Genomic DNA, 27,548 nt, shown 5'->3' with positions numbered 1-27,548 from the left:
GGCTGCGGGAATACAGTGGGCTGGGGTCTCAAAGCCAGAGTCCGCGTGCAGCTGTGCCACTGCCAACAGGACTTCGGGCGCGTCCTGTGACTTGAGCCTCAGTTCCTTCTTCTACAAAATAGGGCTAACAGCAGCCACCCGAGTGCACTGTAGGGTTAAAGCACTGACTACTCGCAGCTGTCACCACTATTGCTTCTGAGCCGCCACAGATCTCTGCCTTCAGGACAGACAGGGAGGTGCCGGAGCCGCCCACCCCTTCTCCCCAGAGGCCAGCCTTCCTGTTTCTCCCCTACTCCCAGAGAACATGGTGCAACCAGCTGTTTTGGGGGGACTGGGGTGTCCTCCCCTGCGGGCTCCGGGCACCACAGCTAGGAAGCATGGAGTGGTCAGGTGTGGTCATCAGGGAACAAGGTTCAAGACCAACAGGCAGGGCCAGGCGGAGGTGGAGACGAGGGGCGGGAGCTGGTGGGGTCACTGGCATACACTTTACACAACCAACAGGAAGGCCTTGGTGGCGGGGAGAGGAGAGGCGGGAGGGAGGGAAGGAATGAGGGCAGCCAGGTGCCAGGGCACAAGTGAGGCCCCTCCCGGCCTGGGGCGGGTTCGGGGAGACCAAGAGCAGCTGAGGGGCAGCACCGGAGCACTGTGCCTGGCCCCACCGCATACCCAAGGCCCACCCCTCGCCCCAGCACCCCCGGGGCCCTCCCTGCACTTGCTTTCCCCACAGTCAGCAGGTTCGGCCTCAGTGATGGAAGGATGGTAACAGCCTCCCATCCTCAGCCCCCAAGGCTGGCAGGTGAAGGGCAGGGAAGAGCCACAGGGGGCTCCAGGCCCCTCTGAGGGGCTGAAAAGGACTCAGAAATCCAAACGAAAAAGGCCAAAAGGTTTTTACTCTGTGAGCCCTGGGGAGGGCCAGGCAGAGTACAAGGTGTCCACAGGAGGGGTGGGTACAGAGAGGAGGAGCTGCGGCCTCAGTCTTGCTTCCCGGTGTCAGTGCCGGAGGAGCGAGGGGGTACGGGGCTCTGGAGCCCCAGTCCCGGGGCCCAGCTCGACACCTGCCTGCCCGAGTTCACACCGGAGTCCTTGGGCAGTCCTGAGAGCGCAGAGCCCGCCTGAAGTCTGGGTCAGGAGAGGAACGCTGGGCAGAGGGAAAAGGCCGGCCTGGGCTGCCCGCAGCTGATCTGAGTTCTTCCAGGGCTGGAGTCTGTCTGCAGCAGGAAGAGGCACAGCCCAAGCAGGCACAGCTGAAGCCCGGTGCCGCTCTGTCTGCCAGAGCCGGGGCCCAGATCCTTCAGCTCCCAGGTCAGGGCTGTGGGTCAGCAGGAGTGCTGGGTTAGGCTCAGAGCTCCTCAGGGGGGCCGCGGGTGAGGGGGGAAGCCTTCTGGATGCCCTCGTCCTCCTCGGGGCTGGGGTCTCCCTCGAGGCCACCCAGCTCCTTCCTCTGTTTGCTGCCACTGCTGCTGCCACCCGAGGCCTTGGCCCTGCCGCTCTTCTTCTTGGATTTCTTCCCCCCCAGGGCGGCTGTGTCCCCCTTCTTGCCAGACCACCGCTCTGCCAGGCAGCCTGGGGCAAGGAGGAGAGACACGGTCAACAGACTGCTTTGCTGGGTGAGGAGCACTGGCTGCGGAGCCACGGGGGGCGGCGACTGGAACGGGTCCCAGCTCTGCCTCGCTGCGGCCCCAGGCCCGTCCTGGGGCATCTGAGGCATCTGAACGGTTACTCTGCACCGGGCGCGTCAGGCCTTGACCCCACCCTGTCCCATCCAGCTCCCTGAGGAAAGATGCTACGATGCCCCCATTTCTTATTTCTTTTCCGTCCTCCCCCTACCCACCTCCCCTGAGGGGGAGGCAAACAACACAATCGAGGGCTGACGTGCCCTCAGACTCACTGGTATCCTTGCCCTTCAGCACGTGATTGGCGCAGAGGAACTGAGTCAGGTCCTCTTCCTGGTGGTTCCTGTACCAGTCCTCGATCACCTCCTCAAACTCCTCCACCAGCACGTCGCACTGTTAACCACAACGCCTCGTGTTGGCAAAGCCCAGCGCTGACTTCTCCCAGAGGAGCCCCGCCGAGCCCCGCCGCCCACCAGGCTGGTGGCTGATTCCCGAGGAGGCTGAAGCCAGAGGGGTGAAACGACTTGACCACGGTCCCCCCGGCTCCTCGTGGCCTTCCTCGGCCGAGGCCCCGCCCCCACCCAGCTCTGTGGGGCACAGCCGCCTCTGAGGGCCGAGGGGCCCGTACCTGCTTCTTGAGGTCAGCCACCTCTGCAGAGGTCTCGTTCCACAGCTCGTAGGGGATGTCCATCACCACCTTGACCCCTTTGTGCACCAGGTTGTGTAGCGTCTCAAAGGTCTCCGACATGCCCTGGAAGAGGCGACCGGACATGAGAGGCAGAGACCCTTCCTCTCCCTGCCCCCTCCTCTCCCGGTGGAGCTGGAGGCCCAAGGACCCAGCTGGAAGTCAAGACCCCCTATAGCTTCTCACATTTGTCCTCACTTTCCCCTCCCCTCTTTGAGGCCTGCATCCCACAACCCCTCCACACACACGCCCTGTCCTGCCTCCCCACACTCCTTTCCAAAAGGTCTGCTGGGGCTTCCCTGGTGGCGCAGTGGTTGGGAATCTGCCTGCCAATGCAGGGGACATGGGTTCGAGTCCTGGTCTGGGAAGATCCCACATGCCGCGGAGCAACTAAGCCCATGTGCCACAACTACTGAGCCTGCGCTCTAGAGCCTGTGCTCTGCAACAAGAGAAGCCACCGCAATGAGAAGCCGCAACGAAGAGTAGCCCCCGCTCACTGCAACTAAAGAAAGCCCGTGCGCATCAACGAAGACCCAACACAGACAAAAATAAATAAATTTATAAAAAAACCCAAAAAACAAAAAAGTCTGCTGTTGCCCTCAGGCCCTTTGGACAAATACTCCTTTTCCAGGAAGTAAGTTGGTCTTGGCTCTTTCCCCTCACTGTGGCCTCCCCCATATCCAGGCCCACTCCCTGCTTCGGGTTCTTCCTATGGCTTGTGTCTTTCCTTGAGGGGAAGAGGCACAGGCGAAGCAGGGAGGACTCTTGGTTGCGTAAAAAATATTCTTCTCCATGGAGACAACACATTGTCTATTTCTCCTCTATCTTTCCAGAGATCATGCACGCGACTAGAAGCAAATATACACACAAATATATCCTCTCTTCCACCCCCACTTTTTACACAAGCAGCAGTATGTATCATACACACCATTCGGCACCTTGCCTTTTTTACTTAATAATATACTTTGGAGATGATTTTAGTTCAGTTCATAAAAAGCTATCTCATTCTTCGTTTTACACTTTGCAAAATGGTCTACTGAATGGCCACACTGATTTTTTGCTATGGAAAATAATGTTAAACATTTTTACATTAAACATGGATTTATTACCAAGCACAACATTAACACAAATTATAAAGATAAAACCTAAGACTTCTGTGGTTTGATACTATTCCTCTAGGTTTCCCAGGGGTTTCTGATGGATCTCCTTTGTTATAAGGGTACTTAGGTGGAGAAATGTGGGAGACAACTCTCCTACCAAACATGGAAGATGCAGAGACAAAGAAATATGGGCCTTGTTGCAAGAAAGCTCATTCTCCAGGGAGAGAAGCATTCGTGTACGCAGCAAGTACAATAAATGTCACAAAGGCACCATGATGGAGGTCCAGGTAGGGGCCCTGTGGGCCCAGAGGAGGGACGTGGCAGTCACCGCCCCCCAAGAGTCTTCTGACATCTCCTCTAAACCCTCACAATTCGGCACAGCCTGAGTTCTCCCTGCGCAAGTGCTTAGGCCTCCGAGGGGGCTGCCACCCGGGAGCGTTTCTGTCTGGGGCTGAGGCAGGACCCCAGTGGGCAGGCCCAGACCATCAGGGATGTGCCCACTGCCACTGAAAAGTCAGGCCACTCAGGAGGGGAGGGGTGCCAACAGCAACGGATGAAGAACGGGGAAAGACCGAGGAGGGATGCTCCCAGGGCACGATCTTCCAGTGGCACCCAGACCAGCAGACACACTTAAACATGCAGCCCGGCCCCGGTGGGGATGAAGGGCCAGCACAAACCCAACCTTGGCAAATCGGTTGCTGCCGGTCCTCTCCTTGTGTAGGCTGTAGTCCAGGAGCCGCTTGCAAATGGTCTCAGTGACTTCGATTAACCGTAAGTCCCTGCCGAGACAGCAGCACGAGAGGGCCTGAGTTCCCCTCCTCACCCCCGTGGATTAGTGGTCCGTCCCTCCAGCCCTGCTACCCCAACACCTGCACATCTCACCAACGGGAAGGCAGAGCTGGAAGGAAGATAGGTCATCTGGGGGGCTCTGAAATGCTGGAACACAGACCAGAGAGACACAATTTTAACAGCTCTACGGGAAGGAAGTTTTGTTTTGTTTTGTTTTTTTAATAAAGCTAAGTGATTCAGTAGATTTTTAAAAAATAAAGCAAAATGTATTAAAGTTTGATGTTAAGGTATCACTTCATTTTGAAAGGATGATCATAGTTGATGGAAGTGTTTTTTGGTTTGTTTTTAATATTTATACCTGGCAAAATTAAAAGTTGGTAATCTTTTTTTTTTTTTCTTAGGCCACGCTGCGAGGCTTGCGGGATCTTGGTTCCCTGACCAGGGACTGAACCTGGGCCATGGCAGTAAAAGCGCCCAGTCCTAACCACTGGACCGCCAGGGAATTCCCCAGTAACCCTATATTTAAAAAAATTAATCCATAAAATCCAAGAGCCTGGGAATCACTGATAAGGTCCAACAGTCTTGCTTTTACAGATGAGGAATGTGAAGCCCAGAGGCATTCAGGGATTTATGAAGGCCACACAATTAGTTGGGGATAGAACCAGTGGGCAAACTTAGGTCTCAGTTAGAGCTGCCTCCCTTTGGTGGGTCTGCCTAGCCAGAAGGGAGAAGGGAACTTCAAGCTGCTGATGCCTCGAGGAACAAAGCAGACCAGGCCAGTGCCCCACTCCCTACCACTTCACTTACGACTTGGTGTATTTGACTCCTGAGGTCTTCCGGTCCAGGATGCCATAGCCCATGTCAATCACCTCCTTGGTCTTGCCAGTTTCCTCAAAGGCTGACTTCAGCTCCACTGCGACGTATTTACACACTGGGGGAAGGAGACACAGCACAAACTACTGAGTGCATCTGAGCCTTTGACAGGAGCTGGCTTCCAGCAAAACAGACCCAAGTGGACGCCTCTCCCGGACTGGGTTGAGTCAATGCTTGGGGCAGAGAAAGGAGTTAGCACCAGACCACCAAATGGAGCTCAGCAGGTGAAAGTGGGCTCCAAGATCCACTGCCCCCTGTCCACTCTTGGCCCTTATTCCTACTGGCTTCACTTCTCCCAGCTCCCTCCTGCTCCCCACCCCCACAATCATTTATTTTACTTTAAAAATTTTCAAACATACAGAAAAGAGTACAATGAATAACTACATATGTTCCATTCACGGTCAACAGTTGTTAGTAAAAACAAACAAACAAAAAAACAGTCGTTAGTGATTTATCACACTCGCTCCCCAATATATAATATAAAGCAATGTGATAATAATAGATATCAACAATATACACATTGTTTTTGCTAAGCCATTTTGAAAGTAAGTAGACTTACTTCACTCCTAAACAAGTCATCATGCATCTCTTGAGAACAAGGACCTTCTCCTACTTAACCATAAAAATCACCATACTCGGAAGATTAACAACAATTCCAATATCATCTAATACTCAGTCCATATTCAAATTTCCCCAGTTGTTCCCCAAATGCCTTTTTTAAATTTTTTATTTATTAAAAATTTTTTCAATTTTATTTATTTATTTTTGGCTGTGTTGGGTCTTCTTTGCTGCGCGTGGGCTTTCTCTAGTTGCGGTGAGCAGGGGCTACTCTTTGTTGCGGTGCGCGGGCTTCTCATTGCGGCGGCTTCTCTTGTTGCAGAGCACGGGCTCTAGGCTCACGGGCTTCAGTAGTTGTGGCATGCGGGCTCAGTAGTTGTGGCTCGCAGGCTCTAGAGCGCAGGCTCAGTAGTTGTGGTGCACAGGCTTAGCTGCTCCACGGCATGCGGGACCTTCCTGGACCAGGGCTCGAACCCGTGTCCCCTGCATTGGCAGGCGGATTCTTAACCACTGCACCACCAGGGAAGCCCCCCAAAATGTCTTTCATGGCTGTTTTATTTCTTGATTTCATATGTTGTTCCAACACCAGCTCTCTATTCCTACCAAGTTAATTTGCTCCATTCCCCCCACAGGCCTGTTTCTACTGTTTTTGTTCATTTATTTTCTCATTTCCTCTTACGCTTCCTCGAACAGTTATTAAGCAACTCCTGTGTGTCAGGCACTGCCTGGGGATACACAGACGGAAACAAGGTCCCTCCCTTCCAGATACTCAGTCTAATGGAGCAGAGAGAAGTGTAAACAAATAATTACCATTGCATAAGGAGTGATACCACTGAAAGTGAGCAGTGCCTGGGGCTTCAGGAAAGTGCATGATGCCCCCCTTCAGGGGTTGTCTGTCCATTCTCTTAACCTCACCTTAAAAACCTCCTCCCCCAGGAAGCCCTTCTGGATGAATCCCACCTGCTCTTGATTTCATTCTGAGAGTCTGCAGGATCCATGCTCTCACTAAGGGCCTCCGTCATCTCATGTGTCTCTCTGATTCGACTACAAGGGCATTCAAAAGGAGGATCATGTACTGGATATTTTTCTTTATTCCTCTAGTCTTGGACTTTGTATGTGTTGGATACTTGATAAATATTGCTCAGAGAGACTGTGCTGGTGCTCGAGCAGCTTCTGATGTCTCCGAGTGGAACATGGTCTGCAGGTTAAATGCCATCAGCGTTGTTATAACACCAACAGCAGAGTTGGGTAGAAAACCAACTTACTACTGAAACAAATAAATCCCCTGCAGGCTTGTTTGGTGAAATTTTATAATATATGCATTAATAGATGGCTTGGAGAACTTGGAACACATGAAAATTCCAAAATGTAAGCCAGTGACCTCAGAGTCTGCAATGAATTGAGGGTGTCTCTCCTCCCTGGCTCTCCATCCAGGACCATCTGGGCTCCCTCCCCTCTTCTGTCCTGTACTCTGTGCAAGTTCATCATTTTTCTGGCTCCTGTGCCCCCCTCTTCCACACCCTCAACATGCAGTATGCCAGGCCCCGGAGGTTGGAACCCATCAACTCATCTCTCTTGTACCCATCAACCACAACCTTGGTTCCCAACTCTTCCAAACCTTGCCTCTTCAAGACCCCCTCTGGGGGTTCCACCCAGAGCCAGACTTGGAGGAGACTGATGGCACAGACCCCAGATCCTCATGGACACCCACCCACTTTTTTCTGGGCAGGTTCTCCTTCCTCTGTGCCAAGGCCTCTTCCACTCAGGCTACTGAGCCAGGAGGCAGGATTTGTTGGCCAGATAGTCAGCATTTAATACCAAAGATGTCACAGTGATAAGTAAAAGTAAATATACATGATTAAGAGGAGCCTAAGGGTTGGAGTTTACCAAGCCATCCTATGACTGAAAATCCCTTTAAAATTATTTTTATTAATTACCTACAAAATCAGGTTGGACTAGAATGATCTAAAGATCTTTGCCAGCTCTGTGCTATTGAGTCTAAGGAAAAGAAATGTGAGCTTCTTAGGCTATGAGAATAATAAGAGAAACAGTAAGGGCTCTTTGGTATTAGAATAAGATAGGAAATGAGAAGGGGAACTGAAACCCCCAAAAGATGTTGGCTATGACTAAAAGAAGAGTGAAAGGAAGGCATCAAAACCCTCTGACTGTCTATTCAAGGCAGTGAGGGAGAAAGTAGAGGCTAGAATCCATATTGGGAGGCAGACCAATGAGGTCAGCTCATCTCTGAAGCATCTCACCTTTAATCTCTCAAACAAAAAGATTATGCCTTCCAAACTACCCCCACTTCCCAGTGCTTGGGGAACCTCTGGCCGACTGTACGCTTTGTATTAGGATGCAACAGATTTATAGCCACCTTTCGTGGGGGGCTGGGGTTAGGGAGGGAAGAAGGAAGGAGTGGGTGTAAAGGCCTGAGGAGGAAACTGAGAAATGGAGGGGAGGAAAAAAAAGGTAGGCCCTTCCCAGTCCTGAATCGCTGGTTTGTGTGCTGGTGCTCTTTTCTCTCTTTCCCACTCCCTCTCCTTCTCTCTCTCTCAAGTGCCACACCTCCACCTTGGGAGGCCTTTGGGATTCACTCTTTTCTCATATTCCTAAAATCTTCCTCCCTCACGAAGTTCCCCCAGGCTTTCTTCTCCTAAAGTGACCCCTTCGGCCTCAGACCCTCCTCCCCCCTCCACACACACCCACAGCGCCCCCTCCCCCCTTCACTCATACTTATTCCAAATATAACTACTGGGTGCCTACTAGGCACTGTGTGAATAGCTATCTGAGTCAAGGTCGCTGCCCTCAAGGAGCTCACAGCTAGTGGGGGAGACAGCCAATGACACAAAGTAGGTTGCGGTGAGGGCACAAGGGGAGCGTCTCAAGCTCTTCTTCCCCCAAGACCAGTCATATGGATCTTTTCAGTTCCTCAAACTTGTCCTTTGCTTGTAGACCTCTGCATCTGTGGCTTCACTTCTCTTCACCCAGCTAACTCCTAATCAATCAGGGCTTCCTGGACGAAGCCCTTCCCCCCATCTCTGGGCTAGATTTAGATGCTCCTCAACCAGCCCCCAAAGTTCTGTGCCTCCCCTATCACGGCATCTACTACCCCGATTATAAGCGCTTGTTTTCACCGATTTCTGAGCTCCAAGTGCACCGAGACCTGAACTCTCGCCCGCCTCTGTGTCCCCAAAGTCCAGCACAGGGCCAGGCACATAGCAGGTTCAGGGAGTGGAGACCCGCTGGAGAGCCCAGGACCTTCGATCCCCCGACGCTTCTCCGCAAGCCCCGCCCCCTCACCTTCGCATTTGCTGGGCAGTCGAACCCAGTCGGTGTCCTCTGCTCGGGCCTGCCTCGGGCCCAGCTCCGGTGCCGCCAGGAGAAGCAGCAGCAGCAATAGCAAGGGGAGAAGCAAAAGACAGCGGGGCCTGGGCCCGGGCCGGGGCCGGGACGCGGGCTCAGGTAACAGCTCCATGGCCCAGCCGGACCCGACCCGAGCGGACCCGGCTGCGCTTCCTCCGGCTGCGCGAGCTAGGCAGCTTCCCGGAGCCGCTTCCGGGACTGCACACGTGCCTCGGCGTAACCAGGGCAACGGGGAGCCCCCCCCCCCCCCCGCCTGCTCCCGCTTCAGGCCGCCTCGTCCGGCCCCCAGAGCCGACGGAGGCCCGCGGACTAGGCAGCCAATGGGCTTTTCGGGGTTTGCTTCTAGCTAAAGGGAGGACGATCTTTTTTCGGCCTCGGCCAATGAGAGAGCGGATGGTGCCCTCAGTGACCTATGGCAACATCTTTTCCCATCCCATAACGGAGGCTCTGGGAGGGGCTGGAGGACCAGGGCTAGGGGAGAGGAAGCAGCGCCCTGGTCCTGAAAGGTATGGGAAAGACAGTCTTCACTGCCTTCTCCGTCTCCTTGCACGTCGCTTCTCCCCTGGGGTCATTATGAAGTTAGTACTTACTGAGCACCAGTGTTAAAATTTTATTATTATTATTGCTGCTGTTGTTATTGTTCTAATCGCCAGTCACTCTAGTAGGCGCTGTGGATGAGACCTGGACGATTCAAAGAGTCCCCAGCCCTCAAGCAGCTTTCTTAGGGCCCAGGAACCCTAGATTTGTCCCAGTGAGAACTAGAACAAATCATTTCCTCTCTGAGCCTCAATTTTTATCTGTATGATGACAAAGTGATCCTCCTAGCTGCTGTTCAAGACTTGCCTGTTCCTGCGACGCTCAAACGGGTTAATAGAATTAAACTTATTGAGCAGATTGTAAAAAGTTCATGCAATAATTTTCTTTTTAGTGTGTAATCTGGCTCCCTTTTCTGGCCTATTGTTTATTTCTTTGGATTCTGAGCTCCCACAAGGCAGGGACTTGGCTAATGAATGATTGATTTCCCTTCTACCTCCCCAGCAACAGGGCGCCTAGCACAAGGAGTTGCTCAGTGAAACCCCCTTGTGCTGTGTCATCAAGAGGAGGACTCTCTGGGTCTTTGGGGCTGCTTCAGGCTGCTCCTGAGCTCAGTGTCCTATGGACACGCACAGACCACGGCTGCTTCTCTGGGAGGTTGTCTGAAAATTCCATTTTTGTCCATAAATCCGTGTTTCCCAGTGCCTCATGTTTCCTTCCTAGAGGTTGGATATTTATGCTATTTTATAAAGACTTTAAAGGACTGATGCTCAGTCCATTGACTTGTCATTTCCTGATCTTAGTTTCTTTTCTTTTTTTTAAATTTATTTATTTTATTTATTTATTTTTGGCTGCGTGTGGGCTTTCTCTAGTTGTGGCGAGCGGGGGCTACTCTTTGTTGTGGTGCACGGGCTTCTCATTGCGCTGGCTTCTCTTGTTGCGGAGCACAGGCTCTCGGCACGCGGGCTTCAGTAGTTGTGGCTCGCGGGCTCTAGAGCACAGGCTCAGTAGTTGTGGCGCACGGGCTTAGTTGCTTCCAGGCATGTGGGATCTTCCCGGACCAGGGCTCAAACCCGTGTCCCCTGCATTGGCAGGCGGATTCTTAACCACTGTGCCACCAGGGAAGCCCCTGATCTTAGTTTCTTGCTCAAAACAGTTGTGTGGGTGACAAGGCACTTTGGATAGGCAGGAGCTGTGTATGTAGAATTCCACAGTGTAGAGGGTCAGGACATTGTCCTGAGGTCCTCCATGCTCTCTAGGCTTCAAAAGACTTGAGGAGGCTCAAGAGTCTGGCCAGGAACCCTCTTGGGAAATAACATTAAGCCAGCCACAGTGGGGATTCAGAGTCTGGGGCAGGGCAGGATTGGGGGAAGGGGGGCAAGATGGGTAGGAGCACTGAAGCTAAGGGAAGCCTGCTTCCAGAATAAACAAAAGGGCCTCTGAGAGGACATTTACTGAGACACAGATTAGTTTAGCAGGAGCCCTGGGCTCAACATCTGGGCTGAGAGCTGGGAAGGGACAGTAGCTGGAGAAATTCTGAGATTATGGCTGGATACACCCCCACCCCCACCCAGCCTACCCCTCCCTCATTCTGTGTGTTAGGGAAGGAGCCGGCTCTGTAGGGATGGTGGACAGGTTGATTCCCCAGAAGTTGTGCCCTCTCCCTCCTTGAAGGATCCAAAAAAGAGCTGGGAGAATCTCCTTACAGGCTGGTGAGAGATGAACAGTGGAGGAGAGGTCAGGGTTTTCGTGGAAGAGTAGCTAAAAGGGCAGAGGGGCTCTGGCAAGCTGGGAGTCACTGACGCCATGTGTGTGGGGAGTGTTAGAGTACAGTTCCTCACCGCCACCTTGGGGGAAGGAAGACTGAAGTAGGGCCATTGATCCAGGGAACTGTCCTGCACTGCCCCAGGGGACATCTGGATTCACATGAATGCACCCAGAGATTCTTGGGGTGATTACTGGAGAGGAAACTCTGGAAAAGGCTGGGTTTCCTGCAAGAGCTGGACTAACGGAGGACACACAGGTTACACTTCATTGTGGGAGCCTCATATTCTATCAGTGCAAGAACTCTCTTTAGGAAAGAAAACAAAACGAAACAAAAACCTCTTTAGTGCCTGGCTCAGAGTTGAAGCTCAGTGAATATTTGTCACACGAATAATGACCCTTAATTGATTAATAATATGTAAGTTTGGAATTACTATCTGTGTTCTTGGCATTGGTTATGATCCTGTTACTCTGGAATCCTGGCCCTATTCTTTTCTGTCAAGTCTGTGCAAGACTTCAGGCCCAGTGCCCCATCGTCCTGGGTTCCTGGGCTCCTCACCCTGACCTCTCAGAGAGGTTGGGCGAGGGTGAGGAGACAGAGAGGCGGCCTTGCCCCATGCCTGGTGATGAGGAAAGGAGACAGAGTTGGGACCACATCCACCCCCACCCCCAGCTCCACTCTGCAGTTTCCAGGCTCTCACCCTCAGGAAGCCTTCCCAGCTTTCTGCCTCCTGTAAATCTGCCAAATTCCCTCCTCCCAGAGCAGACAAGTGTTAAAATATTTTTCATTTGCTTGTGTCATATAAGTTCTCCTTTAATTGTTCTCAGTTATCAGCACCTCAAATGTCCCAGTGTCTGGGTCGATCACCACCCTCAAGGGGCTTCCAGTCTGATGGGAGAGACAAAGCCTTTTCCCTCAGAAAGCCGTCAGTCTGAGGGGGCGAGACGGAACCTAGCCCCCGGGGAAGCTCGGGTCAGCTGGAGGAGGCAGACCGCAGAGAAATGCTCCAAGGCTGGAGGCAGGAATACTGAGGGCGGGTCCCGAGCGCCACGCCCTGAGCACCAGCGGCCCCTCCTCCCAGACAGGGCTCCTGGGATCCCGACCCGGATGGCGGGTGTGAACCCAGCGGCCGTCCCGGGGTTGCAGCGCCGGCGGGGTGGACAGGCTGAGCCCTCGGCCTGTGGTCCACCCATCACTGCGGCGAATCCAGTCGGTGGGGGTTGCGGGCGATCCTCCCGGTGGCGGAGGCTGCGGGAGGAGAAGGTGGTCCGCCAGCGGGGTCGCGGGGAGCCCGGGGTCCCCAGGGCGAGGCGCCCGGGCCGGGTCCCCCCGCGCGGCGGGCGGGGCGCGGAAGCGGCTGCAGGTCAGAAGCACATCCAACAGCAGCAGCTTGAAGAGCAGCAGCCGCAGCGCCCCGAGCCGCAGCGCCTGGCCCCGGGTCCCTGCGGGAGAGAAGGAGCCGGTGAGCTGCCTAGAGGCTGGCGCTCAGCCCCACGCACGCGAGAAGGTTCACCAGAGGAGAGGGAACCCAGGGGACGTCCTTCCTGGTGTCTAACCTCAGCTCTGACTGGTGATAATAACAAACACCTTCCTAGCCTTCATTTAATTTTATTCCCCAGCAACCAAGGGGATGCAAGCCAGGCAGGAATTAGCATTTGGTGCGGAGGAGAGACACCAGCTCAGGTTTCTCTGTTTGGTAGGGAAGTAGAACCTGGCTCATGACTGCATCCAGCGGCGGGTGGGACTTTCCTCCACTCAGTCTCCCGAGGCTCCCTAGACTCCCAAGAGTCTCCCAAGGCTCTGATGCTGAGACCATCCCTCTGGGCTGCCCAAGGAGAGCTTCAAGGACCCTTCTGCTAGCTCTCACCTGTGCTTCTCAGCTGGCGTCCAGGAATTATGCTGGGGTCAGAGGATCTATCCCCACCTGACCCAGGGGTAGACAGAGGCCCAGGCTAGCCAGTGCCCCAACCCAGCAAGGCAGCCTCTTGAGGGGACCCATCAGGCCCAGAGCCCAACAGGGCCTGAGGTCCTGGTTCCTGGTACTCACCCCTGAGAGGCTCCCAGAGGCAGGTCCTGGTTGAGGAAGCCTCTCCTGCCAGTCAAGGAGAAAGGAGTAAGTCATTGGGATGGGCTGTGCCCTCCACCCCAGTGCTATGCCCTGGCCCTGCTCAGGGCAGCTCTTCTTGGAGCACTGGATAAATGGACAAATGAACCAGTAGTGGGAACCCTGAGCCCATCTGCAGCAAGTCCTCTGAGGGGCCCAGATCTCCCTCTCTCCTGGCTGTCCTCCTGCCCCTAGAGATGCCTCAGCACTTTTAGACAAGGAATCAATTTTCTTAGCAGCCTTCTTTGGAAGGCAGTACATTTATTCAACAAACATTCCTATTTGGAGGATGAGAAAACAAACATAATTCAAAAAGAGGAAGTAAGTCATCTGGTCAATAATAATAATAGCTGGCTTTGGACATGTTACTTAACCTTTCTGTGCCTATAAAATGAGGAGAATAATATGACCTACTTCAGAAGTGTAAAGTGTTTACAACAGTGCCTGGCACAGAATAAACAATAAGTAAGTGATAGCAACTTAATATTTAATTATTGTTTGATTCTAATAGGTAGGGTGTCATATTTAGGGTGATAATAGATATAGATATTAACCCTGGGTATACATAGAAAGATATTAACCTAGAAGGGAGGAGACATTATTACCTCTTGGAAGTCATGCATCAGAGCCTGGATTTGAATGAGATATCACTGTTTCAAATCCCAGAACTCAGGGCCCTGAGGCCACCCTCCTTTGACCTCAGACATCTCATCACCTAGATGGTTGGCACTTAGATTCCCTTCATGCCCCCTTGGCCTGGATTCTGCCCTCCCTGCCACCATATCCTGGTTTCAGGGGTGTGAAAGGGGCAGGGAGCAACCACAGGGGCCCAGGCTCTGTCCCCACCTGACAGCTGTAGAGGCTGTGTGCTCTGGCTGTGGTCCCCAGTCCCAGGCCCAGTGTGGCAGACCAAGGTCTCCCAGGCTGCCAGTTCCTCAGAGGGCAGGGAAAGCTGAGCCAAGCTAGTCCAGGTGCCATCAGCTGCTGGGGAAGGGCCATAGGTGAAGGCATCCAGTGAGCTGCCATTCCCAGCTGAGAACCAGATGGGACTCTCAAGGTCAGGGGGTGCAACGTCGAGGACCAGGCAAACCACCAGAGTCTGCTGCTTCCCATCCACCAGCAGTGTGATTGGTGGGGCCAGAGAGGGGAAGGGTGTGCTGCCCACACCTGCAAGAGAGCACGCACTTGTAGGGGGCTAGATCTGTCCATGCCCTCCCAGGTCAGCATCTCATATCCTTCCTTCTGGATTTCTCTCCTTCCATCTATCCTTCCACCAACCATCAATCTATCCTTCTACGCACTCATCCATCCCTCTCTCCTTGCATTTACCTATCTAACCACCTTCCTTCCCTCCATCCTTTCATTTTCCCATCTATTCATCCATCCTTTCTTTTTTTTTTAAATTAATTAATTATTTATTTTTGGCTGCATTGGGTCTTCCTTGCTGTGCGCAGGCTTTCTCTAGTTGCGGCGAGCAGGGGCTACTCTTTGTGGCGGTGTGCGGGCTTCTCATTGCAGTGGCTTCTCTTTGTTGCGGAGCACAGGCTCTAGGCATGCGGGCTGCAGTAGTTGTGGCACGTGGGCTCAGTAGTTGTGGCACACGGACTTAGTTGCTCCGCGGCATGTGGGATCTTCCCGGACCAGGGCTCGAACCTGTGTCCCCTGCACTGGTAAGCAGATTCTTCACCACTGCGCCACCAGGGAAGTCCCTCATCCATCCTTTCTTCCATCATCCATCTTCCCTACATCTCTTCTTTCTACTTTCCATCTATATTTCTATCCATCCATCCATCCATCCATCCATCCATCCATCCATTTATCCATCTTTCCTTCCTTCCATTCATCCATCCATTCTTCCATCCTTCTGTCACCTACCTATCATACGTGAATCTCTCTGTGCCAGGCACTGGGGATACAACATTAATTAAAATATTGTCCCTGCTCTCAATGATCTCAGTCCCATGAGAAAGACAGCAGATGCAAACAAATATTTATAGTACCTTGTTGTGCCAGCCTCAGGAGAGTGGTTACCTCTGAGGAGGAAGGGAAGGAAATAGAATCTGGAATGAGATCAAAAGGGGCCTCAAATGTATCTGTGTGTTTTTGTTTCTTTTAAAAAATATTTGATTCAAATATGGCAACATTTTAACTATTTGCTAATCTGAGTGGAGTATGCGTGGGTGTTTGTTGTATTATTCTTCCTTCTTTTCTGTAGGTCTGTAGTATTTTTCAACAGCTTTGTTTAGATATAATTCACATACCATACAATTCACCCATTTAAAGTGTATGTCTGGGGACTTCCCTGGTGGTCCAGTGACTAAGAGTCTGCGCTCCCAATTCAGGGGGCCCGGGTTTGATCCCTGGTCAGGAAACTAGAGCCCACATGCCGCAACTAAGAGTTGACATGCGGCAACTAAAGATCCCGCATGCCACAACGGAGATCCGAGTGCCGCAACTAAGACCCGACACAGCCAAATAAATAAATAAAATAAAGTGTATATCTGTATTATTTTATAATTAAAAAAACAAAAATAAGTCATGTGGGTACTGCAAACATTTGTCCTATATTTTTCAGAATAGTCTTGATTTTCCAAAAACTTATTCTTTTTGGTAAAGATGACTCATTTAATATGTAACAAAATCTTATTTTTGAATAGTTGGATATCGGGAATTCCCTGGCAGGCTAGTGGTTAGGACTCGGTGTTTTCACTGACATGGCCTGGGCTCACTTCCTGGTAGGGAAACTGAGATACCACAAGCCACTTGGTGCGGCCAAAAAAAAAAAGAACAGTTGGATATCTTTCCATATAAATAAAATCTCAAAGGTTAAAACCTACAAATTCACACCATGAGTTAGGTGCAGCCAAGGTAAAGAAATGCCCCAGGGTGCCGGGAAGGGAAGCCAGAGAATCTCATGGGGACTTAGAGGTGGGGGGGGGTGCTCACAAAAGATTTCTTTTTTTTGGCTGCATCACGTGGCATGTGGGATCTTAGTTCCCCGACCAGGGATCGAACCTGTGCCCCCTGCAGAGGAATCCTAACCACTGGACTGCCAGGGAATTCCCTCACAAAAGATTTCTTGAAGGTCAAATAACTGACCTAGAAGCAGGAGGATGGTAAGTAGCCCGCTCAGGATTTGAATTCAGACCTCTGTGACTCCAAATCCCACAGACCACCCCACTTGGAAGGATGACTAAGATTTGCTACATGACGCAGTGGATCAAGCCTGGGACATGGCCTCAGACAGAGTTGGTTTGACTCCTGAGTTGTCCACTTAATTTAGAGTCTTAATTGTCCCATTGATAGAATGGGGTTAATAACACCAGCCCAGTAAAATTGCTGTGAAGAATAAAAATCATGAATATAAAACACCTTGGCAGATAAGTATCATCAATACTAATATTGATAAGGCATCACAAACAAAGGGAGGAGAGAAGGCTGGCAGTGAGCTCCAGGACCCTCAACCTCCTGAGCCTTTTCAGCTGTACAGAGAGACACCCTCCCCTAGCTGAGTTCAGCATCTACCTCCTCCGTGAAGCCTCCCAGGATTGCTCCTCCTCACCCTAGCTGCTTCTTTCCCAGAGCTCAGGCCTCCCGACATGGGCTCTCCCCGATCCACATGGGTGTGGTTTATCTCCCTAGCGAGGGTGAGCTGGTGACATACTGGGGGCCAGCTTTAGAACAAGGAGATGCCCCAACTCAAAGTCAAGGACCTGTCCCCACCACACACATGCGAACATGCACAAGCTTCTAAATGAAGCTGGAATTCTCAGAATTTGACTCCTTTGTCTCCAGCCTTGATCTTTGGAGGACTGGGATCGGGGTCGGGGGTCAATACACTGGGAAGTCGCTGAGGCCTTGAGACTTCTGAGAGCCCATTTGTAGGGGAAGCTGGGAGTGAACGTGAGACACCCTGAGCCCTGAGGGTAGGAGACTGGACAGTAAGGAGGGTGGGACCTCACCATGTTGCTCGTGCCCCATCACCCCATATAACACAACACAGCCAGGGTACCCCCCCCCCCATCATACACACCTGTCCAGCTTGCTCTGAGAGGTGAGTACCCTTCCTCCCAACACTGTGGACTCCAGGGGAGCAGGACTTGGGGGCCCCAGAGCAAGGTAGCTGGGAGGTAGAATATAATGGGGAAGGGGATGATGGGCTTCTGGTGAGACCCTCCCCAGGGGACCCAGGTACCTCTGTCCTGCCTCCCTGAATCCCTCCCACACCTAGGGACGCCCAGAGTGAGGGAGTAGGCTTGGGCAGACTAATGGGGCACAGAGAGGGATGCAGGCAGGGCGCTCACCTGTGGGCAGGGCTGGACACCCGAGGGCCAGGAGAAGCAGCAGCCAAGTCCCAGGCATGGCCCACCTGAGAGGAGGCAGGACCCAACTGCAGACCTGGGCTGTGGGCTGGCGGAGGAGGCGGCCACAGGACTGCCTCACAGGCCACAGGCCCAGCTGCATCTCAGCTGCTCCACCACGGAGCCGTTTCCCCAGGTGAGGGGCCCCTCCCACCCTCACCCTGGCCCCCAAACCCAGCCTTCTCTCACTCTCTCACGGGTCCAGGGAACTCAGAGTGCCACTACCACACCAGGAGTCAGATGCCACACCCCCTCCCATCTGAAGAGCACTTCACAGTGTGCAAAGCCTTTTCCCAGTCACTGCCCCTGCCATCTACAGGATCCAGAGCACTTGACGGGTAGGTCAGGGGCTTAACATACAGCACTTCATTCCATCCAGCCAACAACTGTGAGTTCCATTTCACAGGTGAGGCAACTGAGGCTCAGAGAGATTGAGTGACCTTCCCAAGGCCACACAGCTGGCAGGTGGCAGAGCCAGGGCTTGAACTGTTTTCTGATGGCTGGCCTTACTATAGCCAAAAAGCCCAATAAACTTATTTCCATGTAGTTACAACCCTTTTAAATAGAATTTATTTTTTAGCGCCATATCAGGTTTATAGCAAAGGTGACCAGAAATTTCAGAGATTTCCCACATACTCCCTGCCCCGTCATATCAAACCTCTTCTTAAAAATAAACTTTTTAGGGAATTCCCTGGTGGTCCAGTGGTTAGGACTTGGCGCTTTCACTGCCGTGGGTCTGGGTTTAGTCCCTGGTCGGGGAACTAAGTTCCCGCCCCCTCCCCGCAAAAAACTTTATAAATTTTATTTTCAGTGACTCCACTAAATTTTATCTGTAGCTGTTATTTTGACCCTGAAACTTTACATCTAAGTATATACCCTAAGGGAATAATAAGAGATTCAGTCATTATAAGACAAAGATTTATGCACAAAAATATTCTTTGAAGTATTATATTAAAAAACAAGAGATGGGCTTCCCTGGTGGCGCAGTGGTTGAGAATCTGCCTGCCAATGCAGGGGACACGGGTTCGAGCCCTGGTCTGGGAAGATCCCACATGCCGCGGAGCGGCTGGGCCCGTGAGCCACAACTACTGAGCCTGCGCGTCTGGAGCCTGTGCTCCGCAAGAAGAGAGGCCGCGATAGTGAGAGGTCCGCGCACTGCGATGAAGAGGAGGTCCGCGCACCGCGATGAAGAGTGGCCCCCGCTTGCCGCAACTGGAGAACGCCCTCGCACAGAAACGAAGACCCAATACAGCCATAAATAAATAAATAAATAAATAAAAATTAAAAAAAAAAAAAAGAGAGCACAGGAACCCTGACCTCTTGTTTAAAAAAAAAAAAAAAAACAAGAGAAATTGGAAACAACCTAATTGTTCAATGCTAGGAGAGGGTTCAATGACGTTTGGTGTATTTATATTAGTGAATATTACGCAGCAGCTTTTTAAAATAATTAATTAATTAATTAATTAATTTTTGGCTGTGTTGGTCTATGTTGCGGTACTCTGGCTTTCTCTTGCTGCGGTGAGTGGGGCCTACTCTTTGTTGCAGTGCGAATGCTTCTCATTGCAGTGGCTTCTCTTGTTGCAGAGCACTGGCTCTAGGCGTGCGGGCTTCAGTAGTTGTGGCACACAGGCTTAGTTGCTCCGCGGCATGTGGGATCTTCCTGGATCAGGGCTCGAACCCGTGTCACCTGCATTGGCAGGCGGATTCTTAACCCCTGTGCCACCAGGAAAGTCCCCATGCAGCAGCTTTTAAAAAAAATATTTATTTGGCTGCGTGGGCTCTTAGTTGCGGCATGCGGGATCTAGCTCCTTGACCAGGGATCAAACCTGGGCCCCCTGCAGTCTTAACCACTGGATCACCAGGGAAGTCCCTATGCAGCAGCTTTTAAAAACGTGTTTTCAAAAGAATGTTTAATGACATGGGATGTAGAAGAGAGTTTGGTTCAGAGTGTGGGCTGTGAAGCCAGAATACCTGGCTTTCAATCCTGACTATATCATTCAGGAGTTGTGTGACTTTCACCAAATTACTTACTTCCCTAATCCTCCATTTCCTCATCTGTAAAACGGGAATGATAATACCTCAAAGGGGTTCTGTGATATTTAACAAGATCATCCATGAAGCAGCTCTAGCATTATTCTCTATACATAGTAAGAAGTCAATAAATGTTCTCCCTTTCTTTATATATGTGTATACATAATTACATACACAGAAAGTCTAAACAAACAGGATGCAAATTTAAATGCACAATATATACCCAATTTTGTATAAGAAATATATAACTATTCCTAGAAGGATGAAGACCAAACGTTAACAATGGTTATCTCTGCATGTTAGGCTTTTGGATAGTTTTTATTTTCATCTTTATAATTGTTCATTTATTAAATTTTCTATGATGAATCTGTATTATTTTTAAAATCAGGAAAATAAACATTATTAAAACATAAAACTACAGATGTACCATAGTTTATTTAGCCATTCCTTTGCTTTCAGACATTTGGGTTTTCCAGTTTGGGGCAATAAATATCTTTGGTCATAAAGTATTTTCCAAATTCATACTTATTTCCTTAAAATTGGCTTAAAGGCCTCTGTGATTTTGGGAGGGGATTTGTTTAACTTAAAAAATTTTAAATTGTAGTAAAGCACATATAACAAAATTTACCATCTTAACCATTTCAAGTTCAGTGGCATTAAGTACATTCCGATTCTTGTGCAACCACCACCATCATCCATCTCCAGAATTCTTGCAAAACTAAACACTCCATTCCTCCTCCCTTCAGCCCCAGGCAACCACAATTCTATTTTCTGTTTCTGTAATTTTGACTACATCATTAAAGTGGAATCATACAGTATTTGTCTTTTTGTGCTTGGCTTATTTCATTTAGCACTATATCCTCAAAGTTCATCATCCATGTTGTAACTTGTGAGAACCTCCTTCCTTTTTAAAGGCTGTATAGGGACCTCCCTGATGGCGCAGTGGTTAAGAATCCCCCTGCCAATGCACGGCACACAGGTTTGAGCCCTGGTCCAGGAAGATCTCACATGCTGCGGAGTAATTAAGCCCATGCACCACAACTACTGAGCCCTGTCACCTAGAGCCGGTGCTCCACGACAAGAGAAGCCACCACAGTGAGAAGCCTGCGCACCACAGCGAAGACCCAACGCAGCCAAAAATAAAATAAAATAAAAATACATTAAAAAAAAAAGGCTGGGGCTTCTCTGGTGGTGCAGTGGTTAAGAATCTACCTGCCAATGCAGGGGACATGGGTTCGAGCCCTGGTCCGAGAAGATCGCACATGCCGCGGAGCAACTAAGGCCGTGCACCACAACTACTGAGCCTGCGCTCTAGAGCTCGTGCTCCACAACAAGAGAAACCATCGCAATGAGAAGCCCGCGCACCGCAACGAAGAGTAGCCCCAGCTCACGGCAACTAAAGTCCGCACGCATCAACGAAGACCCAACGCAGCCCAAAATAAATAAATTAAAAAAATTTTTAAAGTCTGAATAATATTCCACTGTATGTACATTCTACATTTTGCTTCTTATCCATTCATCTCTCAGTGGACATCCCTCAACGTTTGTTTCCCTGTTTTAACTGTTGTGAACATGGGCATACAAATCTCTCTTCAAGATCCTACTTTCAGGGAATTCCCTGGCAGTGCAGTGGTTAGGACTCCATGCTTTCACTCACTGGACCCAGGTTCAATCCCTGGTGAGGGAACTAAGATCCCAGCAAGCCACATGGCATGGCCAAAAACAAACAAATAAACAAAAAGATCCTACTTTCAGTTCTTTTGTGTATATACCCAAAAGTGACATTGCTGGATCATATGGTAATTTATTTTAATTTTAATTTTGATAGTGGCCATCATAATTGATAGTGTGAAGTGTTATCTCATGGTGGATTCAATTTGCATTTCCCTAATGATTAGTGATGTTGAGCATCAGAGGCCTCTGTGTTTTAAGTCTCCCTGATACACCTGTTGTACTAATTTATGTTAGTATAAAACCACCACAATGTATGAAAGGTCCACTTCATCCCCATCAGCATTTAACATTTCTTTAAAAAATAAAATAAAATAAAAAATTAAAAATCTTAATTTCTTCAGTTAAAATGGTATTCATTTCTCTGATAACATTATTTTCCCATCTTAATTGTTTCCTTCACTGTATTGTCTGTTTGTTGTCTGCTTGTAGTCTTAGTGTCTTACTAGTTTTTTTTTTTTTTAATTTATTTATTTACTTATTTTTGGCTGTGTTGGGTCTTCGTTGCTGTGCGCCGGCTTTCTCTAGTTGCAGCAAGGCAGGGAGGAGGGGGCTACTCTTCGTTGCGGTGCGCGGGCTTCTCATTGTGGTGGCTTCTCTTGTTGTGGAGCACGGCCTCTAGGTGCACGGGCTTCAGTAGTTGTGACACGTGGGCTCAGTAGTTGTGGCTCGTGGGCTCTAGAGCACAGGCTCAGTAGTTGTGGCGCACGGGCTTAGTTGCTCTGCAGCATGTGGGATCTTCCTGGACCAGGGCTTGAACCCGTGTCCCCTGCATTGGCAGGCGGATTCTTAACCACTGCGCCACCAGGGAAACCCCATTCTTTTTTTTTTTAATGTATTTTTTAAAATTTAATTTGATTTTTGGCTGCATTGGGTATTCGCTGTGGTGCCAGGCTTCTCATTGCGGTGGCTTCTCTTGTTGTGGAGCACCGGCTCTAGGCGACAGGGCTCAGTAGTTTTGGTGCACGGACTTAGTTGCTCTGCAGCATGTAAGATCTTCCTGGACCAGGGTTCGAACCCATCCCATGCTTTGGCAGGCGGATTCTTAACCACTGCGCCACCAGGGAAGCTCCTCACTGACTACTTCTAATTTCACTTTTTTTTTAAGTCTACGGTTTTTTTGTTTTTGTTTTGTTTTGTATGAACCAACATATCCATCTTGCCTACTGGGATTTATCTCATTCCTTCAAGCCTAGAAAGTCCTCTCTCCTCCAAAGGATGGATACATTCCTACTTCTATTGTCTTTTTGTGCACTTGTAGTTTAATCTCCCGCTCCCAATTTAACTCCATCAGGAATTGAATTAATTTTGGTATATTATGGAAGATGTGCATCTAAATTTCTTTTTTTTTCCCCAAAGAGCTAATCAGTTATCCCAGGATTATTCATAAGTAATCCTTTCTGTCCCCACTATTTGCAAAACATTCTCTATTACGTGTTAATGTCTTTTACATTGGCGGGTTTACTTCCTGGCTCCCGGATTCCTTTATTTCGGTGCCAGCCTCACTCCGTTTCCTTCTGGATGGTTATTTTAATAATCATGTCAATAGCACTCTCCGGTGTCCTAAGGGACTCCCTGCAGCCAGGGCTGCGCTCCCGCCCCTTTTCCCGCGGGGTAGCCTGGCGGCCTTCGGCGCCAAGTGTTCCCAGGCGCAGCGGGTGCCCAGGTGCGCGCAGTCTCGGTGGGTTCCCGCCGGGCGGGGGAGGGAGAGAGGCAGGTGTCCCTAACGACTCTCCCGCCTTCCATCCTGGGGAGGTGCTAGCTCGGGCTCAGTTACCACAATACAGATGGGGAAGAGCCCTCGGGCTTGCTTCGTTTTTTTGAGTTTCAAGATCTTCCCAGGACGAGAAAGCCGAAGACCCCCACCCCGCGCAGCCAGCCGCCTGCCTCGCTGGCTGCCCGCTTGGGCCCCCTTGCGCTACCCTTCCCCTGGCCCACTCCCAGCTCCCTGGACACAGGTCGGCCTGGAAGTTTTCTTTGCCCTCTCTTACATCGGTTCCCTCCTTCCAGGAGCCCCAGGAATCTCCCCCTGACCCCACAGTCTTGCTGGTCCTAAAGATGCCCTCCCCCAGGGCGGTGAGGATGCCCACCCCCCAGGGCGGTGAGGATGCCCCGACATGCTGGCTTTAGATCCGCGAGCTGAAACCCTGCTCTGAGCTCCTCACTTGGGACTGAACCTGCCATTTGCAGACCCGCTACCTAGAGCCAGGCCATGTTCACAGACATCTCATTTAATCCTCACAACCACGCATCAGGTATTTTCATCCCAGTTTTGCAGTCGAGGAAACTGAGGCTCTGAAAAACGAAGTTACTTCGAGGAAGATTCTCTAGCAGGCAAGTGGTGGAACTGTGCTTTCATTACAAGGTTGTATTTACAGGTCTGTCTCTCCAAAACTCTTTTCACAAGGTTTTGGAGAGAATTCAATTAAATATGAGGACACACCTGAGTACCTGGTACACAGCAGATTATCCCTCTCCTCTCTTTTTTCACATGCACAGGTAGAAAACCAGGGCTGTGGTTAAACTGAGATGAGCCACATAGAATGTGAAAAAGAAAATTAAGGACAAGTAGCAGGGCTTCTTAGAGAAGATTGCTGATATTACCAGATAATTACTGAGTGTAAATCTGACCTATCTGATTAGACTGTAGCCAGAGGGGCAAACAGGGGGTCAGCATGTGTGTGTCTGATGAAATAGCAAGTATAAGTCTCTTCCAGGAACACATATTCCATTGATCAAATGAAAATCCTACAATAATATTTAAAATGAAAAATTAAAATCACGTAAATGTTCAATGTTAAAGTAATAAAGGAATAATCTAGGGTGAGTCTACATGATGAAATATTATGTAGGCCTTAAAATGTCCTTTCATTCAGACCCATTTATTGGTCTCTGTTTTATGCCAGAGATTGGGGTTGGAGATAATAAGACAAAAAGAGAAGCTCCCTGCAGTCAAGGAAGGAGACAGACTCATAAACAGAGGGACTCTAGTGTGACAGATGCCGTGACTGAAGCGTGTGTGTGTGTGTGTGTGTGCATGTGTGTGTGTGTTTAGGGGTAGAGACTGGGGTTCTGAGACAGGGAGATTATTCTTCTAGAGCTGGAATAAGCATCAGGACAAGTGCTTTAGACGATGGTACTTGAGCCAAGTCTTGATTCTTTCTAAAGAGTTTGTAATGCTATGGAAAACTTTTGTTATGATGTTAATTTTAAAAGGATACAAAAAATAGTATGATCTGATGTTCATGGAGCCACCATACCAGCTTTGGGTTGCTTAACACCAAGTTTAATTTATATAAGAAAGACGTAAACTTTTATCTTGCATACACTATTGTTACTTTAGGTTTTCTGTTGCTCATTGCCAAAACTAATCCTAATTAAAATACATGCTGTATGTGCCAGGGTCCTAGCAGGAACACTGATGGGTAATTTTGAAGAGAGTTTAATAAAGTGATTGTTTATAAAGGTGTGGGCGGGGTATGGAGAAATCCCTGGGGCTGCTACAGTACCTCATGGTTAGTAACAGTGGGGTGTCAGCACCTGAGGTCTGAAGAGGGGAGGGAGCAATTGACAGGAACCCAGAGCCAGAGAGAGCTGTGTGGAGAGGGTGCCTGACAATAGCTGTGACCTTCAATCATTGTAGGTAGTGTTGATTCTTCAGGGAAGGAAGCAGGAGAATAAATTCCCTGACTTCGCTATCCTCCCATCTTCAGACGCCTGACTGGTCCCTCACTGGCTGAATCCAAGTGGGGGTGTGTGGGAGTCCTCTGATGCCGCTCAGCTTTCCAGGGCACAGGGCTGGTGGGGTGAGGAGGGGGAGGGGGAATCTGGAGCATCCGCAGGAAGCTCCTCTTAGCCTTTTCCAGAAGAAAAACCCATGTCCTCAGCACAGAGGACACACTGGGTCACATTGGCTACTATATCATTGGGAGGTGATGTCATATGTCCACTGAAACCTAAAATACTAGCTCCCATAAGTTAGCAGGGGACAATGGGGGTTATGAGGCCTAAGTTCATATTCAGAGCTGCCTACTTTTTCCTCCAATGATGTATTCTTCTTATCCTTTACCAGCACCTTGGCTGGGCAGTTTTTATTTTTTAATCAATCAATTAATTAATTTTTTGGCTGCATTGGGTCTTTGTTGCTGCATGCGAGCTTTCTCTAGTTGCAGTGAGTGGGTGCGAGGGCTTCTCATTGTGGTGGCTTCTCTTGTTGCAGAGCACGGGCTCTAGGCGTGCGGTCTTCAGTAGTTGTGGCTCACGCGCTCTGGAGCGCAGGCTCAGTAGTTGTGGCGCACGGGCTTAGTTGCTCCGTGGCATGTGGGATCTTCCCAGACCAGGGCTCGAACCTGTGTCCCCTGCATTGGTGGGCGGATTCTCAACCATTGCGCCACCAGGGACTGGGTTCTTTACCTGCTGGTGACTCAAAGCTTTATTCCTGTGGGGTCTGAGTCCTTGGTAGTCTTGACACTGTGGGTTGCTGAAGTTTTCTGCTAACCAGGACAACCGAGCAGAGAATTATTAAGAGGCACTTTGTGAATCCCCTGGATTCCAGTTCTAGTGCCTACCTCTGTTACATGGTAGCAAGCTAATTTTCTCTGATAATTGGGATTAGTCAACCCAGGCATTACAGTAACCCCTTTCTCTGCCTGTTGGTTCAGTAGCATGAGAAACCAAAATGGCCAGGGGCCATCTCAGCTTCCAAGTCATCAATACTGTGATCATTCCACAGTGCAAATGTTTCTCCCTTGAATGCTAAGGATCGCCAAATTCCCTGAGGGCAAGGTTCTGGGGATGGGTAGCAAAAGTTCTTCCAGTAGGTTATAGACTTTAGCTATAATAGTGAAAAGGCTACTGCTACCCCCACCTCTCAGTTACATATAATACGATTCCGGTTTTGGTTTAAAGAATACACCGCATCCTGCAGGAAAGCACTTCCTCCTTGTAGGGTGTAGTTTCTTAGCTCTGTTCTAACTGTGCCTTCAGCTGGCCAATCCTCCATTCTGTCAAGCCAGCTGCTCCTGGGTCATGGGGCACATGGTAAGACCAGTGGACGCCTTGGGTGTGAGCTCATTTGTACATTTCCTTGGCTATAAAATGTGTGCCCACGTTGGAGGCCATGTTATGTGGCATGCCATGGTGATGGATAAGGTATTCTGTACGTCCGTAAATGGTGGCACTGACAGAAGTACTGTAGGCAGTGGTGAATTCATACCTAGAATATGTGTCTGTTCTCTCTTTTTTTTATATACGTTACTTGATTTATTTATTTATTTATTTATTGGCTGCACCTAGCGGCATGTGGGATCTTAGTTCCCTGACCGGGAACCAATCCCGTGCCCTGTGCATTGGAAGCGTGGAGTCTTAACCACTGGACCGCCAGGGAAGTCCCCTGTGTCTGTTCTCTTGAGGATAAAGCACAGTCCATCCACACTGGGGGGGGGGGCGGCTCCCAATCAAATCAGTCTACACCAGGTGAGAACGGTACCCAATCAGGCTGTAAGGAGGATGGTCACTCAGCACTGGCTACAGCCAGATTAGCCTCAGAGAGGGGAAGACCATGTTATTAAGCCAAAGCATAGCTTCCATCCCTGCCATCATGGGTCCACTGAACAAGCCCTGGAGTGCCTGGGGGAACGGCTGACCGCGGTACAGCGCCTGTCACTTTGTCCACCTGATGACCATTCTTTCCCATGCTTTATTCTGGGTCATTGTAGTTACCTTGCCTTTGGCTGTTAAGCACTGCCATCTGCTCTTTACCGCACCAGGATACCATTATTCTCATCAAGATCAAGGAATTAAGTTTCACAATCCAGCATCCCCCATTAGCATCTCCAGCCTACAGAGGACAGCCATCAGAGCTAGCCAAGGATGCTGGTGGCCCTTACCAATGCATTTCTTTTCTTTTTTTTTTTTTTAAATCTGTATTTTAATCGCTACTCTTTTTTTTTTTTAATTTATTTATTTAATTATTTTTGGCTGTGTTGGGTCTTTGTTTCTGTGCGAGGGCTTTCTCTAGTTGCGGCGAGTGGGGGCCACTC

General features: G+C 50.0%; 2 protein-coding genes across 5 annotated transcripts; both read right to left on the bottom strand.

Moving 5' to 3' along the window:
* Nucleotides 1-870: 870 nt before the first annotated feature.
* On the bottom strand, nt 871-9,212 carry CNPY3 (canopy FGF signaling regulator 3). 4 transcript variants are annotated; one of them, XM_082345504.1, is made up of 6 exons: nt 8,919-9,212; nt 4,995-5,118; nt 4,081-4,177; nt 2,242-2,364; nt 1,889-2,006; nt 871-1,309 (listed from the first exon to the last, which is right to left on the bottom strand). In XM_082345504.1, the coding sequence occupies exons 1-6, from the start codon at nt 9,091-9,093 to the stop codon at nt 1,125-1,127; spliced, it is 822 nt and encodes a 273-aa protein (XP_082201630.1). In that variant the 5' UTR covers nt 9,094-9,212; the 3' UTR covers nt 871-1,124. The 4 variants fall into 4 exon arrangements, with proteins under 4 accessions (XP_082201630.1, XP_082201629.1, XP_082201631.1 ...); XM_082345503.1 differs by having other exon boundaries at nt 871-1,563; nt 8,919-9,201; XM_082345505.1 differs by lacking the exons at nt 4,995-5,118; nt 8,919-9,212 and adding an exon at nt 4,281-4,299 and having other exon boundaries at nt 1,168-1,563.
* A 3,011-nt stretch (nt 9,213-12,223) lies between these two features.
* Nucleotides 12,224-17,819, bottom strand: PTCRA (pre T cell antigen receptor alpha). Its single transcript, XM_082345512.1, has 5 exons — nt 17,689-17,819; nt 15,385-15,417; nt 14,231-14,551; nt 13,328-13,372; nt 12,224-12,722 (listed from the first exon to the last, which is right to left on the bottom strand). The coding sequence occupies exons 1-5, from the start codon at nt 17,744-17,746 to the stop codon at nt 12,232-12,234; spliced, it is 948 nt and encodes a 315-aa protein (XP_082201638.1). The 5' UTR covers nt 17,747-17,819; the 3' UTR covers nt 12,224-12,231.
* Between the last annotated feature and the right edge of the window lie 9,729 nt (nt 17,820-27,548).

The sequence above is a fragment of the Balaenoptera borealis genome (assembly GCF_965194805.1).
Source record: "Balaenoptera borealis genome assembly, chromosome: 12".
Taxonomy (NCBI): Eukaryota; Metazoa; Chordata; class Mammalia; order Artiodactyla; family Balaenopteridae; genus Balaenoptera; species Balaenoptera borealis.
This window is presented reverse-complemented; position numbering and strand designations above follow the sequence as displayed.

Coding starts and splice junctions, on each gene's coding strand:
- CNPY3 (XM_082345503.1), bottom strand. CDS start 9,093: ATGGAGCTGTTACCTGAGCCCGCGTCCCGGCCCCGGCCCGGGCCCAGG. Junction 5,119..8,918: donor ACTGCCCAGCAAATGCGAAG/GTGAGGGGGCGG, acceptor TCCTTCCCCCAG/TGTGTAAATACGTCGCAGTG. Junction 2,365..4,080: donor GCAGCAACCGATTTGCCAAG/GTTGGGTTTGTG, acceptor CGCCTCTTCCAG/GGCATGTCGGAGACCTTTGA.
- PTCRA (XM_082345512.1), bottom strand. CDS start 17,746: ATGCCTGGGACTTGGCTGCTGCTTCTCCTGGCCCTCGGGTGTCCAGCC. Junction 14,552..15,384: donor CCTGAGGCTGGCACAACAAG/GTACTATAAATA, acceptor GCTCTCTTGCAG/GTGTGGGCAGCACACCCTTC. Junction 12,723..13,327: donor CCTCTGGGAGCCTCTCAGGG/GTGAGTACCAGG, acceptor TCTCTCCCGCAG/GGACCCGGGGCCAGGCGCTG.